The sequence below is a fragment of the Peromyscus maniculatus genome, chromosome 5 (assembly GCF_049852395.1).
Source record: "Peromyscus maniculatus bairdii isolate BWxNUB_F1_BW_parent chromosome 5, HU_Pman_BW_mat_3.1, whole genome shotgun sequence".
Lineage (NCBI taxonomy): Eukaryota > Metazoa > Chordata > Mammalia > Rodentia > Cricetidae > Peromyscus > Peromyscus maniculatus.
Window position 1 is genome coordinate 25,493,827 of NC_134856.1, and position 16,517 is coordinate 25,510,343.

Sequence of the window (16,517 nt, forward strand, 5' to 3'; positions counted from 1 at the left end):
TACACATGTATAGGTATATATAGTTTAGAGTATGTATGTATAGAGTAAGGGACTAGGGGACGAGGGGACTAGGGATGGATCCTCCTAGGAAGAGAAAATCGAATACACATTTATAGATGGATGGGGTATGGGAAGACTGGGATGGGAGGATCAAATGTGGAACATGTGGGAAAAGGGGGACAAGTGAGGGAATATGGGGGGACAGCTAAATCTAAGGGCCCTTGGAGGGGTATGTGAAACCCTAATACAGTAGATGCTTCCTATAGTATATACATACACATAGTCAATCCAAATGAAATTGCCATATGCTGTGGAATAATCCTTCCGTACATTGTGAATATATATTACTCTCATTGGTTAATAAAGAATTGACTGGCCATTAGCCAGGCAGGAAGTATAGGCAGGATAGCCAAACTGAGGACACTGGGAAAAAGGGTGGAATCAGAGGAGTCACCAGGAGATACAGAGAAGGCAAGACATGCTGGAGGACAGACAGAGGCAGGATCCATGTGGCAGCACATAGATTAATAGAAATGGGTTAATTTAAGTTGTAAGAGCTTGTTGGTAATAAGCCTGAGCTATTGGCTGAGGATTTATAATTAATATAAGCCTCAGTGAGTTTATTTGGGAGCTCATGGAGGGACAGAAACTTCTGCCAGAAGCCACATAACAAGAGAGACAGAGCCCCAACTGGACATCTCTCATCACCAAATGAAGTTTTCAGTACTGGGAATCAGTTACATTTAATGGAGTTGTTGGCCAAAGGAGTTGTATGGGAACCCCCAAACAACACAGGCTATTACCAAGGCTATTAGTTGTTCTCCAGAAGTCTTTATTGTTGGAGAAAACACCTACAGAAGCTCACTGAGCATGGAGAAGTCAACCTGGTGCCTACCTAGTGCCTTTATCCCCCCTGACTAATGGTCATGATACTCTGCAAGTTACCAGAAGAGAATGATAAACATCAATCCAACTATAAGCCCTTACATCTACAATGTTGTCCTGTCTGCAAGGTATGTTGGTACAATAGTGGACCAAAGCTTGTGGGAATAACCAACCAATATCTGATTTAAGGTGCATTCCACCCAACATTACTTGGTTGGCCAAGAACCTGAGACTAGATAGTCCATGGACCCATGGGAAAACCAAATACTGCTTTCTGCTAAAGGATCATAGCAATAAAATGACTCCTAATGACATTCTGCTGTACTCATAGATCAATCCCTTGCTCAACCATCATCAGAGAAGCTTCTGCAGCAGATGGGAACAGATACAGAGACCCACAATTGGACAAAATGCAAAGACTGAGAGATCTTGGAATACCAGTCCTAAAAGGGATGTCTCCATCAAATCTCTCCCCTCAGGGCTCAGGAAACCCTGAAGAGGAAGTGGAAAGTGTGTAAGAGCCCAAAGGGGTAGAGGATGCCAAGGAGACAAGTCCTTCTAAACCAGCAGTTCTCAGTCTGTGGGTTGAGATCCCTTTGAGGGGCCGAACAACCCTTTCACATGGCCGCCTATCACCATCAGAAAACACAGAAAACACAGATACTTACATTACAATTTATTTTGTCTTCCCCCCCCCCCAAGAGCTGAGGACCAAACCCAGGGCCTTGTGCTTGCTAGGCAAGTGCTCTACCACTAAGCTAAATCCCCAGCCCCAACCCCTACATTATGATTCATAATGTAGCAAAATAACAGTTGTGAAGTAGTAATGAAAATAATTTTAAGGTTGGGGTTCACAGCGTGAGGAACTGTATTAAAGGGTTGCCGCATTAGGAAGGCTGAGAAGCACTGCGCCATAGAGACTGTGGCAGCAGCGTGGGGCTGCGTCAGATGAGCCCTAGAGCCACGTGGGCATACCCCCCTCCCCCCCCTAACCCGGAAGCTAGCTCCAGTTGATAACTGCCTGCAAATGAAAAATCAGTTTCAATGGAGTCCCACTCAGGAGAGAAAAAACAAAAAAACCTATCTTCAATAAAAGAAAACATTGTTTACCTCCTATTACTATTATTTATTTATTTTGAGGCATGGTCTTATGCAGCCTAAGCTGCTCTTGAATGAGATATGTAGTTAAGGACGGCCTTGAACTTCTGTTCTTCCCAGTTACGCCTCCCAAGTATTGACGTTATAGGTGTGTGTAGTTCTGGGAATTGAACCCAGGGCCTCTTCACACCAGGCAAGCACTCCTACCATCTAAGCCACACCCTTAGCCCCTCTATTTTTGAACGTGTGGAGTATCTCATTTAGGGCCTTCTGCATGCAAGAAAATTTATGTACCACTGAACTACATCCTCACCCAACCTTAAACACCACACACACACACACACACACACACACACACACACACACACACACACACACACACAGAGTAAATATAAGAGATGATAGTGTATGGGTTGTAGTAATCATTTCACAATCTATCTGTATTTCTAAACATCACATTAAACAACTTGAGTAAACACATTTTCATTCTTTCTATGCTAGGGATTGAATGTGCCCAGCAAGAGCGCTCTACCACTGAGCTAAACCCCTAGTATATACAAGCATTATCTGTCAATCATACCTCCACCAAAGTGAAAAAAAAAATAGATTATTCACTACTATAGCACATTTGTTAAAAAAAAAAAAAAAAAAAAAAAAAGCAGGAATTAGGGCCCAGTAAATGATAGGTACTCACTGCCTGCCTGGGGTCACTTGTCCTGGGCAGGGAGGAGGAACCACTGGCAGTCGGGCACCATCATGGTGAGCCAATATATGGTGGGGTATGGTAAAGAGAGAGAGAGAGACAGAATGGCTCATGTCCTGTGGAGAGAGGCAGATCTGAAGAGGCAAGGGCGAAAAGGAACAAGCTGATGTAGGAGGCCTGCTTGACACCCCGGGCCATGTTGAATTCTGGGCCTGGGCTGCTGCCAAGGGCCACGTCTGGGTCCATGGCCCTGCAGCAGCTGTGTGTCTGCTGATGTCTGTGGCAACTGTTATCAGCAAAGGCCGTGAACACGTCAGGGGCTGGGCTGCCACCCCGAGCTGAGTTAGCCTCCACTGCTATCAGGGGCCATGGGGGCCTTGGGGCGGAGCTGCTGCCAGGGCCATGTCTGAGTCAATGGCCTTATTGCAGCCAGGGTCTGTGTTGATATCCATGGTGCTTGTTGCCATTGAGGGTCTGGGCCACCACCTGGGGCCACGTTGGTGTCCAAGGGCCACCCTGCAGCTGGAGCAATGCTTATCTGAGAGACCTGCACTGTAACCCAAGGCCATGGTGAAATCCTGGCCCTGGCTACTGCCAGGGACCATGTCTGGGTCCATGGTCTCTGCTCTGCTGGGGCCTGTGTTGATGTCCATGGCCCATTTTGCCACCAAAGGCCACAAGAATGTCTAGATTCTGGTCTGCCACCTGTGGCCATGTTGGGGTCCTAGGGATGTGTAGCTGTCAGGGTCATGCTGATCCGAGTGGTCTGTGTTGCCGGGGCTGTGGTATCATCTGGGGCCCTAGCTATGATGAGGACCATGTCTGGGTCCGTGGCCCTACTGCAGCCAGGGCTTGCGTTCATGTCCATGGCTCCTGTTACTGCCGAAGGCTGTGTAAATGCCCAGGGTCTGGAAGGACATCTGAGGCCATGGTGATGCCCGAGGGTCATGCTGCTGCCAGGGCTGTACAGATCTGGGTGGCCTGAGCTCCCTACCTGGGGCCATGGTGTCATCTGGTCCTGAGTTGCTGCTGATGGCCATGTCTGGGTCAGTGGCTCTACCACAGCCAGGGTCTGAGACGATTTCTGTGGCTCCTTTTACCACCCAGGGGTCTGGGCCAACATCTGGGTCCATGTTGGTATCTGAAGGTCAGGCTGCCACTGGTGCCCTACAGATTGGGGTAGCCTGCACTGCCACTTCAGGTCATAGTGATGTCTGGGCCCAAGCTGTGGCCCTACTGCAGACAGGTCTATGTTGATGTCTGTGGCTCCTGTCACCATTGAAGGCTGTGTGGCTACCTGGGGTCTGGGCTGCCACCTGGGGCCCTGTTGGAGTCTGGGGACCACAGGACTGCTGGGCCTGTTCTGATTTGAGAGGCCTGTGCTGCCACCCTGGGCCATGGTGACAACTGGCCCAAGCTGCTGCTATTGGCCATGTCTGGGTCCGTGGCCCTGATCCAGCTGGGTCTGTGTTACCACAGTGGCCTACATTAACCATGTGTTTAATCATGTGTTGAACTGTGTGTTGAAGTTCAAAGGCTGCTGTTATGCCCAGATCGCAGGAACCCCTCAGAAGACCATCACGGAGATTTGCAAAAGCAAAGAGCCTTTACTCAAGCTTGAGCTTGGATCCTCCACATGACCAGAGAGTAGAGAGCCCCAAGCCCAGGCAGCGTGGGGTTTTTATCATAGCAGAGGTTGGGGTGAGGGGATTGGCTGACATTTGTCTATGACTTTTTCTGGGCACTGGGTGGTACCTGCCAGTAAGCCTGTCATGGCAGCTGTGTCTGGGCTCCTAAGCCTGTCATGGCGGGTGTGTGGTGAAGCTGTTTTGGGGCCCCCACAGCTGTGACTAACCAACTCAGCTACCATCCAGGCACACATCCAGGGCTTTGAGTTGGCACCCCAGCATCTACCCCATCTATGACCTGTTGAAGCACATGAAGGGACTGGTCCTGGGGAACCATAGCCACAGGAGTTCCATGACTCAGGGCAACAGCAGGACAACAGAGAGGAGTTTCGGTGAGGGTCTGGTGTTGATGGTGTGCCAAAGCCGGAGGCCCTGAACCAGACCAACAACGTATTACATTTGCAAGTAAAGCTGTTTGGACAAGAGTATACTGCATGACACACCACAGCTCCCAACGGCACTAAGACAAATGAAATGGTGATGGAGAAGCTGGAGAGATGGAGGAGTGAAGTGGGTTGTTTTTTGTTTGCTTTTTTTGTTTCTTTGGGCTTTTAATTAGTGTTATTATTTGTAATTTTTATTTTTTATTATTGTTTTCTTTTGGAAGGGATGATACAAAGGTGAGCCAATATGGAGGGACTGGGAAATGAGTGGGGTTAGGGTGTATGACGTGAAATTCCCAAAGAATCAATAAAAATTATGTTTAAAAAAAAAAAGAAATGCAGATTTAGTGGGAAGGCTCAGTGGGGAAAGTGGCTGCCAAGCTGATAACCACAGTTCGGCCCCAGGACCCACAGGACAGAAGAGAACCGACTCCCCAGATCTGTTCTCTGACTTCCACACGAGCTGTGGCCTGTGTGCAAACCTCCCTGCCACATATACACACAAAACAAATAATAGAAAAGAAATGCTGACAAGAATTAGGCTATAGATGCAGACCACAATTAATTTTAATAAATATATTTATAAATAACATAACTTCTATGTTAATGATTGTTACATGTTAATAGTTCATTCTATAGGCATGCAATATTTCTAATATCATACTAATAATGTTGGAATTTAGCCCTTTATCAGCTTTTTGCCATTATTAAGATTATGAGAATTATTGAATTTAATTACATAGATATGTAAACATTGTTATATCTTAGAAATACTTTGATTTTATTTATTTACTAATTTTTGAAGACAAGATCTCATTTAGTCCAGACTGGCCTAACAGCCAAGAATGAACCTGAACTGTGAATCCTCCTGCCTCCACTTCCCTAAGTGTAGGGTTTTGGGGCTTGCATCACCACACCCGATCAAGTGGGGCTAGGGCTCAAACCCAGGACTCCATGCACGCTCAAGCACTTTACCAATCAACCTACAACTCCAGCTTTCAGAAACATTTTAATCCGAGTTTTCCAGAGTGTTTGGATTAGAGAATTATTCGATTACTTCAATCATTTGAACTTATATTATCTATTCCAAGAGGTTTGAAATTAAACACAATTTAGTTGACTTTTGAAGAGACTTCCTTTATTCAATATCGGTGGCCACTAAGTCATCAACTGGGATTAGTTAACAAAGACCTTGTGTGCCTGGGAGTATAGGTGGATGATGTTCTGTAGGAGAGGACACAAGGCTTTAGACCCTCCAAGACAGCCTAAGGCCGGATACAGAAGCAACACGAATAATTTTTCTGTCACCAAGGCCTGGTTAAGATTTTTCATTTTTAATTTTTGAGACAAGGTTTCACCATGTAGCCCTGGCTGTCCTGGAACTCGCTCTGTAGCCCAGGCTGGCCTTGAACTCACAGATCCGCCTGCCTCTGCCTCCCGAGTGCTGGGATTAAAGACGTGCGATACCACCCTGACTAACTTTTCTTAAGGAGACAAAAATGCGCATTTTTCTCTGACGCACGCAGAAAAAACACGCCACCATTTGTCTTCATCTGCTGCCCTTCAGCTCTCGCAGGGTGGCGTGTCACTGGTTTAGCTTGCAGTCCATAAACTTGCAGCCAAGACGGAGTTCCTGAGGTCACGTTTCTTAGACGTCCGACGTCACTCGAGGTATCCCTCAACGTCACGACGAAGGGCAGCCCGGGCCGAGGCGCCTGACCGTCGCGCCGTTCCCGGACAGCGCTGTGCGGCGCGGCGGGAGCCAGCGAGCCGTTGAGAGCGCCGAAGCCCCGGCTCGCGTCACGCCGATCCGCGGGGACGCAAACCTACGCCGCCGCGCGTCCTCCAGGCCCCGCCCACTCACTTCCTCCAGGCCCCGCCCACCCGCCCTCCGCGGCTCGCTCGAGGGCTGGAGGAGGCGGGGACGAGGAGGGGCAGGCGCATGCGCATCGCGATTCGACCTGAGGAGGGGGGGGGCGCAACTAGCGATCTCGCGAGGGTTGAGAGCGGGTGGCGTAGGTCGCCGTCCCGGTGGTTGGAGAAGCTACTCTACCCCGGGAGAGGAGAAGGCGCCGGGAGGCCCCCGAGTGCCTTCGCTTTCCTTTCCCCTTCCCTCGGCCCTCCGCCTCCTCCGTCAGCCCGCCCTCCGTGACCTCCGTGACCCCGCCGGCCCCGCCCACCCTCGTCGACGTGATTCCCGCCGTGAAGTAAACGCCGGCGGAGCGGAGCCGAGTCCCGCGGCAGAGGACGCGGGGAGAGCGGCGCGGCCGGGCCGGCTCGGGTCGGTGGCGGAGCCGCTGCGCGTGAGAGCTCCCGGGCGGGGTCTCGCTCCTCGGGCGGCCCGGACGCCAGGGCCGCGCAGGCAGGCCCAGGCCGCTTCCCTCCGCGCCGCGCCTGCCCGTGGCCGCGGCGGGTGACGCAGCCGGAACATGTCGTCCGCGGCCGAGCCTCCGCCGCCCCCGCCTCCCGAGAGCGCGCCTTCCAAGGCCGCGGCCGCGGGCGCCGGCGGGAGCAGCAGCGGCAACAAAGGCGGCCCCGAGGGCGGCGCGGCGCCGGCGGCTCCGTGTGCGGCGGGCGCGGGCCCCGCGGACGGCGAGATGGAGGTGAGCGCGGCCGGCGCGCGGGGAGGGAGGTGGGTGCGCGGCCGGCGCGCCTCCGCCACCGCGGCGTTTTCCCTCCGTTTAGCTAGCCCGGGCGGGTCGCGGGGCGCTCTTACCACACACATGTTCCTGATTACCGTGGCCGAGGGGGCCGGGGTCCCCCAGCGCCAGACGCCCCCAGCCTCGCTCGACTGCCTCCCGGATCTGGGTTTTAGTTTGCACCAAACTTTGGGGACGGGCGAGGGAGATGCCCCTCCGGAGTGGGATGCACCGGCCGAGCGCGACGGTTCCCAGCGGCGCAGCTGGGGACTTGCGCCTCCGGGGCCTCATCCCGGTGCCGGCGGGGGCGGCATCTGTCTGTTCTGGGCAGAAACAATGGCGAGAGCTGGAGGGCCGAGTGCGCAGTGGGGAGAAGCGGGGCGCAGCTGCTTGTGTGCAGCGAGGGGAGGCCCCTCCCGGGCCCTGCTCCGTCGGGAGGGGAGCGAGCGTGACAGCCGCAGCACCTGTCCTGGATCCCCATCTAATTAGGGGTTTGTGGATGGAGAGTTGAATGAATGGGAGCGATGGGGAGGGTGGTGGGCTTCTAGCCCAGCGCATTACCTCCTGTTAGAGCCATTCAGACAGTTTCGCTGTTGAACCACCTTCTGGGGCTCGAGTGGGCCAGATGATGATGACAGTACTGGAAGTGGGGGAGAGGGTGGGAAAATGGGGGAGCTGCCAGGCAGGTCTCTTGGATATGCTCCCAGGCTTTGAGTTGCCTGGGAACAAAGTTATTGCTTCCAATTTTTATTCTTGGCCTTGGACTTGTTTTGAGATTCTGTAGTTCCAGTCTGAAGGGTTCTGAAAATTTCGGCCCTTGGGAGGTAATACTCTAAAGAACCTTGGTGCAGAATTTGCACTGTAAGGAATGATGGTGCAGTCTGCATCGCTAGGGTGAAATTGCATGTTAGTTTTTAAAAGAACTTTTAGTGGGGAGGGTAGGTGTAAGTGTAAGGCACCATTTGAAGTGAATGAAGTTTCATTTTAAAATGTATTGGATGCCGGGCGGTGGTGGCGCATGCCTTTGATCCAACCACTCCTGAAGCAGAGACAGGCAGATTTCTGAATTTGAGGCGAGCCTGGTCTAGAGTGAGTTCCAGGACCACCAGGGTTACACAGAGAAACCCTGTCTCCAAAAACAGAAAGAAACAAAAAAATTATTTAATGCCCTCCTTAAGATTTTAAACGGTCTTTGAGTTTCTAGGGTTGTGTAACTGGATTCTTGGATTTTTGGACACCAATAACACTGAAGGAAATTATATGTAAATGTACAGCTCACCCCAGAGAGATAGCTTAGCTTACCTAAGCTTTGCAGATTCTGCCTGCTGTTATAACTTGGAGTCCCACATTTCCACTATTGGCGTTATTTCTATTTACGTGTCCTAAAGATGAGAATTTAAAACCCAAATGAAATTACTTTAATTTTTGAGTTTCTGTTTTTCAATTAAAAAATATAAGCATGAGTGTGATAACACCTGCCATATAAAATAAGTGGTATTTTCGTTTATCAGATGAGAAAACCGAGTCTTTTAGATAGAGTCTGAGATAGAACTGTGGTCTGCTTCCAGAATGAGCCTTTTCTACACATCTTGCCCTTTTTTTTTTAACATTTGATAATTTTACATATTGAAAAATATCAATTTCTGTTTTCTCTTACTCTTAACACGCATTTTTTTCTGTTCATGTTGTAGTTTTTTTGTTAACTTTTAAGACTATTATCTTCAATCTACTTTTCATTGTCTTAACTGAATTTAGAATCAGAATTAAGTTTGAGTTGAGTACACTTGCCTAATGTACCTGATGACCTTAAATATGTTTTAGCAGTTAGAAAAAGAAGACAATTGAGTTATAGAAGTAATGTCTGCAGTTAGAAAGCACATATTATTATTATTATTATTATTATTATTATTATTATTATTATTATTGGGTGTACTTTACCTCTAATGTGTGCTGGCAGGAATTTTATAAATTAGACTGGGTTGGGGGTTTTGTCACTTTGCTTGTGGCATTTGAATGTCAGGATAAAGGCATTTTTAAGAATAGTGTATTTATTACTAACTAGGAGTCAATTTAGCTGGGCGATGGTGCCACACGCCTTTAATCCCAGCACCAGGGAGGCACAGGCAGGCAGATCTGTGTGAGTTCGAGGTCAGCATGGTCTATAGAGCGAGTTCCAGGACAGCCAGAGTTGTGACACAGAGAAACTCTGTCTCAAAACAAAACAAAACAAAAGAATATTCAATTTAAGCCCCTTTTTTGGTAATGTTCTAAATAGTGGAAATTATAGATGGGATTTGATGATAAAAGGAAAAGGCATCTTTGCTCACATTAATGTTACCTAATTTGGCTTTATAATTTTATTTGAAAAGACACAGATTTGCCCATGTGGCTTGTATAGAAAGTAATTTTGCTTTAAGATGTTGTTGATAATATTTTAATCATGGCAACAGTTTATAATTGGGAAAAGTGATTATCCTCATGGTATTTTATTTCATCCTTATCAAGTTTCATGTCAGGTTATGTGATAGCCGTTAAATACCTAGGGAATTTGGAGTAAGAATATATTATTTAGTTGACAATTCTTAAACAATTCGATTTTCCTTTTCTAGCAGGAAGTATTTGATGATGCATCACCTGGAAAGCAAAAAGAAATCCAAGAACCAGATCCTACATATGAAGAAAAAATGGTATGTTCTAGACATATGAATAGCATTTATAATGAACCTTTTAAAAAAGATTTTAAAGGTATTTATTAATTATATACAGGTGTCTCTAATTATGCTGTATAAAACTTTAAAAAATTCTTTGTGGCTTTTTTTTAAGATGAACATAATTTTAAGATCAGTACAGGGTACTTTTACCCACTATGGTTTAGATTCTGATACTAATACTATTATTAATAAATATAATTCCAGTCCTGTGGCTAATGGTTATTTCATTGTTGCTGATCTCATATGTATGTATTTATTATTCCCTGAAAATTTAACCCTGAGAGACTGTTTTCTTTTAAAAAAATGATTATTACAATTGACTTTCTTAAAGGTGTGTGATGCCATACCTAACTTGTTTCTTTGTATAAATAGATAATCATGTCTTTAAAATATCAGTTACTGAAGGACTTGAGATTTCATTATCAGTAAGCTTAATTTTAAGAAACTTGTTTTCAAATAAATTCATTCTCTTGATGTGACAACAGGAAATATTCAAAGGGATAGTTAACAAATACGAAAGAAATGAATAGTACTATGTGATATTCATTGATAAGTGAATTTTGGACCTGGTACCATTTTACAATCTGGCATTAAGTTTAGTAACTAGTGTGTTTTCTTCTGAATGCATTCCCTTGTAAAATGTTTTTGTTTGTTTGTTTTATTTTATGTAAAATTTAAAAATCGTGTTTCTGCCATCTTTTAAATGATAATGTACGTAAAGTTTTCATTTTGGAAATAGATGAATTCATTTAAGCATTACTGGAAGCATGATGTAGAGTATTTTCTGTCACCCCTTTACAATCAGTCGTTCCGATTCTTATCTTTAAATCACTGACTAGCACTTGATGTATTTGTGTATTCAACCTGTGCTTGTCCATCTCTTGGCAGAATGCTTCTGAGAGCCACAGTCACCCATGTTGCCTATTTCAGTAGTTTGTTTATTGTGTGTGGTTCTTGAGTTTACCATGCAGGCATATGGAAATTGATTTCTAAAGTTTAATAAAATGTGTCTTACATTTTGCAGCAAACTGACCGAGCAAATAGATTTGAGTATTTATTAAAGCAGACAGAGCTGTTTGCACATTTTATTCAACCTGCTGCTCAGAAGACTCCAACCTCACCCTTGAAGATGAAACCAGGGCGCCCACGGGTGAAAAAGGATGAAAAACAGAATTTGCTCTCAGTTGGCGAGTGAGTAATAGCTTATATTTGATAATTTAAATCAAACTTGCTTTTTAAATTCATATTTTTTAAAGGTTTTTAATTTTGTTTTCTGTTGTTTCACAGATGTGGCCATCAGTGTCTAAATACCAAAAAATAAATACAGTGACTTACTCTGTTTTTTCTTTTTTTTTTTGAGACAGGGTTTCTCTGTAGTTTTGTGCCTTTCCTGGATCTCGCTCTGTAGTCCAGGCTGACCTTGAACTCACAGAGATTTGCCTGCCTCTGCCTCCCAAGTACTGGGATTAAAGGTGTGCACCACCACCGCCCAGCTACTTATATACATTATGCTTTATGAATTGTAACAGCTGTGTTGTACATGGAACTAAGATGTTAAACTGTTCCTTGGAAAGGTTAAAAATGCAGAGGTTAAGTGGGTTATTCACCATCACATAGAAGTATAGAGTCCAGGCTTGAACTTGACTCTGATGTATGTTCCTGTCCTCCACAATTAGTTTTTTTCTGTTGGTAGTGGAGATTGAACCTAGGGTCTCATGCTTGCTGGATGAGCATTCCATCCACTACTGACTTATAAAAATCCACCCACTTTTTTTCACTTTTTGAAACAAGGTTTCACTGAATTGTCAGAGTTGGCCTTGAACTTATTCTGTAATTCAAGTAGGCCTTATGGACTTACTGAGTGAGGGTTTTCTCTTTCAGCCTTCTAAGTAGCTAGGATTGCACGTTTTTATAACCAGCCTTGGTAATCAGCGTGTTTGAAATCTGAGATGCTGTGTGGAATACTTGTTTAAAGTGCTTGCTTCATACTTAACTTGCTACTTATATAGTGTCACATAGGCCATCCTTCGGGATTTTTTGATAATTCCTTCTACGTACTGAATATACAAATTTTTCAAGATTTTTATGCTAGTACATTAATTTTTTTTTTTTTTCTTCCCCGAGACAGGGTTTCTCTGTAACAGTCATGTCTGTCCTGTTCTGGAACTCATTTTGTAGACCAGACTGGCCTCCAACTCACTGAGATTCACCTGTCTCCCAAGTTCTGGGTTTAAAGCCATGCGCTACCACCGCCTGACTAGTGCATTAATATTTTAAGAGTTTCTGGCATGATAAATGAAGTGTGAAAATTAATTATAGTATGTGAGATTATTTAAAAGAGGTGATATATTATTAATGTGAAAATTGCTAAGTGATTAGTTGAAATAGAAAAATAAGATGTTCCATTTGGAGGGCATAAACATCATTATTTAGTTTTATTCTATTGTTGCAGTGTATCTTATTACCAATTATGTATATCCAAAGTGCTATTTCTATATTTAAAAAACTTTTCAAGCCAGTGGCAGTGGCATACACCTTTAATCCCAGCACTTGGGAGACAAATCTCCTGAATTCTACAGAGTGAGTTCCAGGAAAGCTAGGGCTACACTGAGAAACCCTTTCTCTAAAAACAAAACAAAAAAACCAAAAAAAACAAAAAACTTTTTAAGAGGCGGCTTTGTACTTTAGATATATTTAAATTGTTCCAGATATAATATTTTGTTAGCTATTTAAATATATTAGTGTCCTGGAATTACTGTAATAAGTGTTATTGTGAGATAAATTAATACGGTATGAAAAGAAATGTTTTTGCTTTTTTGTTTATTCTATAAGATAAAGATGGTTCACAGGATATACACAGTAGATTATTAAGTTGTTTTTTTTTTAATTTTTTTTTTTTATTAAGTAGTGTTATTAGAAAATAAGATTGAGATTTCTCTCTCTGGGTTTTTTTTTTTTTTTTTTTTTTTTTTTTTTTTTTAGGTAGTCTTGTAAGGATCAAACCCCAGACCTTGGGTACATTAGGCAGGCATTCTACTACAGATAGATATATGTCTAGTCCCCCTTTCTCATCCTTTCTCATTTTGGAGATGGGGCTGGGTGTGTATTACTTGAGACAACATCTCAGTGCATAGCCCAGACTGGACTCAAATTCAGTCTTTCTTTCCCTGGAATGTTGGAATTATAGGTGTGGTCAGCTAACACCAGGGTTTTGCTTATCTCTGGCTCCTCAGTGCCCGCATTGCAACCTTGAGCTGCATCTTGCTTTTATTTTGGTGGGGAGATGGATTTGAACTCATATCTTGTAAGGCAGGCACTTTGCTGGCTGACTTGCTCCAGTCCCCAAAGTAATCTTTGAGAGTAAATCCAATGAATCCCTTAGTTAACAACTGTTAAACATCTTAAGTCCTTATTTCTTAGCTTTTAGTCATAGTCATGATTTTAAAAGTGTCATTTCTGGAATTTTTCTCTTAGCAAAAAGACCTAAAAAGGCAACTTTAAAATGCAAGTTAAAAAAATTTTGGCTGTATATATCCTTGAAATTATTATTGTGTTTATTAAGTTCTACTGTGTATTAATGTATTTTAAATTTTTTTGTTGGCTCTCTCACTCACTTCCTTCCTTCCTTCCTTCCTTCCTTCCTTCCTTCCTTCCTTCCTCCCTCCCTCCCTCCCTCCCTCCCTCCCTCCCTCCCTCCCTCCCTCCTCCTTTCCCCTTGAGACAGGGTTTCTCTGTGTAGTCCTGGCTGTCCTAGAACTCACTCTGTAGACCAGGCTGGTCCCAAACTCAGAGATGAGCCTCCCTCTTAATGTATTTTAGTTTTATTCATAGTTTAGGTAGCCACATAAATAATTTCAGGTTTAAATTTACTAGTAAATTTCCTGCTGATCACTTTTTAGGCTTACTCTGCATTTCAACTTTTTGTTTGTTTATTTGCATAAATTTTTTTTGGGTACACTAGATCTAACCCAGGAAGGACTTCTACTCATGCTAGACAAGTGTTCTACCACTGAGCTCCAGTTAAGCCTTGGCTTAATTTAGATGCCTGTTAAGATTGTTGGGATATCACCATTTGGCTACTATGTTGAAATAAAACTATTAATTGATTTTTGTTTTCATTTTGACAGCTACCGACACCGTAGAACAGAGCAAGAGGAGGATGAAGAGCTTTTAACAGAAAGCTCCAAAGCAACCAATGTCTGTACTCGATTTGAAGATTCTCCATCATGTATGTTAAATTCATTGAATGATTGGAGTTTTCAAAGTTCCTTATTTGAGACATCCTTTTATGTTTGAATTTGCTTTTCCTATAATTTATAAAGGGAATTCTTAGTAATCTTGGATAGTTACTAGCTGTGAATAGCTTAATTTTTTTTTATCTGAAATGTTAATACGTTGGCTGGGGTTATAGCTATAGAGTTATAGCATGTGCAGAGCCTTGAATTGATCCCTGGAAGTAGAACTGAGAGATGATAGTATGTGCTGTATTTCAGAAGAATATGAAAATGCCATTCAGTTTATTATGGTTCTAAGGTACATTTAAATAGTAGTGATTTTGCCTCATATTTTTCCCAAATTAGAAAACTACTTTGTAAGAGCGGGAGGAAAATAGGGGAAAAAAATTTATCTGCTGATGTTTTCATATGAATTTATCATTTTTGTGAAATGTGTTAGTGCTTTTCCATAAGAAATCATTTTAGCCAAGTTTTACTAAAACATACCTGGATTTCTGATAGGGTTCGCGGCTTCAGTACTCTTCACTGCAGCCTCACTTTCCTCAGCTCCTAGAAGAGTATTTAGTGTGAACACTAACAGAATTTTGGATGGACTCTTAGTTAGAATGTTAAGGAGTTCACTCACTCCCACTTTCCCTTTTTCTTCTTGCCTTACGAAACACCCAGTTTCTACTTCTTTCAAATCAAGTTAGAGGATAGCGATCATGTCTGACAAGCTGGAAAGGAAATTCAGATTATTTCTTTTTCACATTCATTCATTGTAACTAGTGTACCCAGTCCTGATTAGCTTTTCATTCTTAAGCAGTGATTTATCCAGGGAAGTAAAACAAGTAATATGTACTGAAAGACATAAGATCTGTCAGAAAAAGAACTTAAAAATTAGAAAGGGTAGACTTGAAGAAGGAATTCTCTGTCTATATTCTACTGTCACTAGGAGGAAAAGAAAATCTTCAGAGAACCACTATCTGATCTTTATGAAGGACAAAAACACTTGGTTAAAAACATTGTGCTAACATTAAAAAGAGAGGTAAAGAGGCAAGAGATGGTCTGAAGGCCAGTGTGTTTTAACCTTGGATTGAGTGATTTAGATGAGGACTCTGATGCCAACAGTCACAGTTTCTGCAGTTCATTATCAGTTATTTGTATCCAGCTACCCCTGCTTCAGTCCAGATTTCACAGGCTACTTTTAATGATTTTTAACCTTTTAGAATCCCCATAACACATGTATCTTCTAGAAAAGAGATGTAGATACCTGTAGGTCCAAGTTAAACCTCTAATATGGGATAAAAGGGGCCTGGCCTGTTTTGTATCTCTTATGTTTAAAACGAGCATTGTGTTTTTGTTGTTTTTTTTTTTTTTTGTTCTTAGATGTAAAATGGGGTAAATTGAGAGATTATCAGGTCCGAGGGTTGAATTGGCTCATCTCTCTGTATGAAAATGGCATCAATGGTATCCTTGCCGATGAAATGGTATGTACTTGGTTTTTCTAAAGCTTGAAGGTTTTTGTTGTTGGTGTTTTGCATTTGTAACTTAAGATAGTTGGACATTAAATTTGTAGCAATTAAGAGAGAATAGTTTTGTTGATTACAGCTAAATTTTTCTCAAAGTGTTAGAAGCAACTTGCCTTAGCTGCATAAATGACATCTTCATATGGGAAGAATTATAATCTCTGTAAGTAGAGTACATCTTAAAATAATACATTTCAGGAAGTTTTTTGTTGTTTTATTGTTTTGTTTTTTGAGACAGTGTTTCTCTTTGTAACCTTGGCTGTCTTGGAACTTGGTTAGTAGACCAGGCTGGCCTCCAATTCACAGAGATCCGCCTGCCTCTGCCTCCTGAGTGCTGGGATTAAAGGCCTGCACAGCTTCTTCATTTTTGTAGTAAAGTGATTTGGCTGTTTCTAACTTTTGATAAACAGCTCACACAGTTCTATTTCATACAAGATTGTGTCTTCTGTTCACTACTTACTAGTTATGTAGTGACTACGTTTACGCTTCTCAATTGTTTAAACAATTGTTTGGAGAAAGTATAGGGTCAAAAGAGATATTCACATCTGCCTCTGCTAGGTTTCTTTGGGAATATCACATTTTCTGAGCCTTGTACAAGTGATGTCTACTTTCCGTACAGACTTTATGTGACATAACTCTGTAAACTTTCATACACATTAAGCTCCTG

At 43.4% G+C, this 16,517-nt stretch overlaps 1 protein-coding gene across 2 annotated transcripts in view; it reads left to right on the plus strand.

Annotated features, from left to right (window-relative positions):
* The first annotated feature begins 7,077 nt into the window (after positions 1-7,077).
* Smarca5 (SNF2 related chromatin remodeling ATPase 5) overlaps positions 7,078-16,517 on the plus strand; it is a 38,150-nt gene continuing 28,710 nt past the window's right edge. Inside the window, exons 1-5 of one of the 2 annotated variants that reach the window (XM_076571936.1) lie at positions 7,078-7,360; positions 10,006-10,083; positions 11,132-11,298; positions 14,235-14,335; positions 15,711-15,811. In XM_076571936.1, coding sequence (XP_076428051.1) covers positions 7,187-7,360; positions 10,006-10,083; positions 11,132-11,298; positions 14,235-14,335; positions 15,711-15,811 — 621 coding nt within the window. In that variant the 5' untranslated portion in view covers positions 7,078-7,186. The remainder of the gene's footprint in view (positions 7,361-10,005; positions 10,084-11,131; positions 11,299-14,234; positions 14,336-15,710; positions 15,812-16,517) is intronic. The other variant, XM_076571937.1, reaches the window with a different exon arrangement.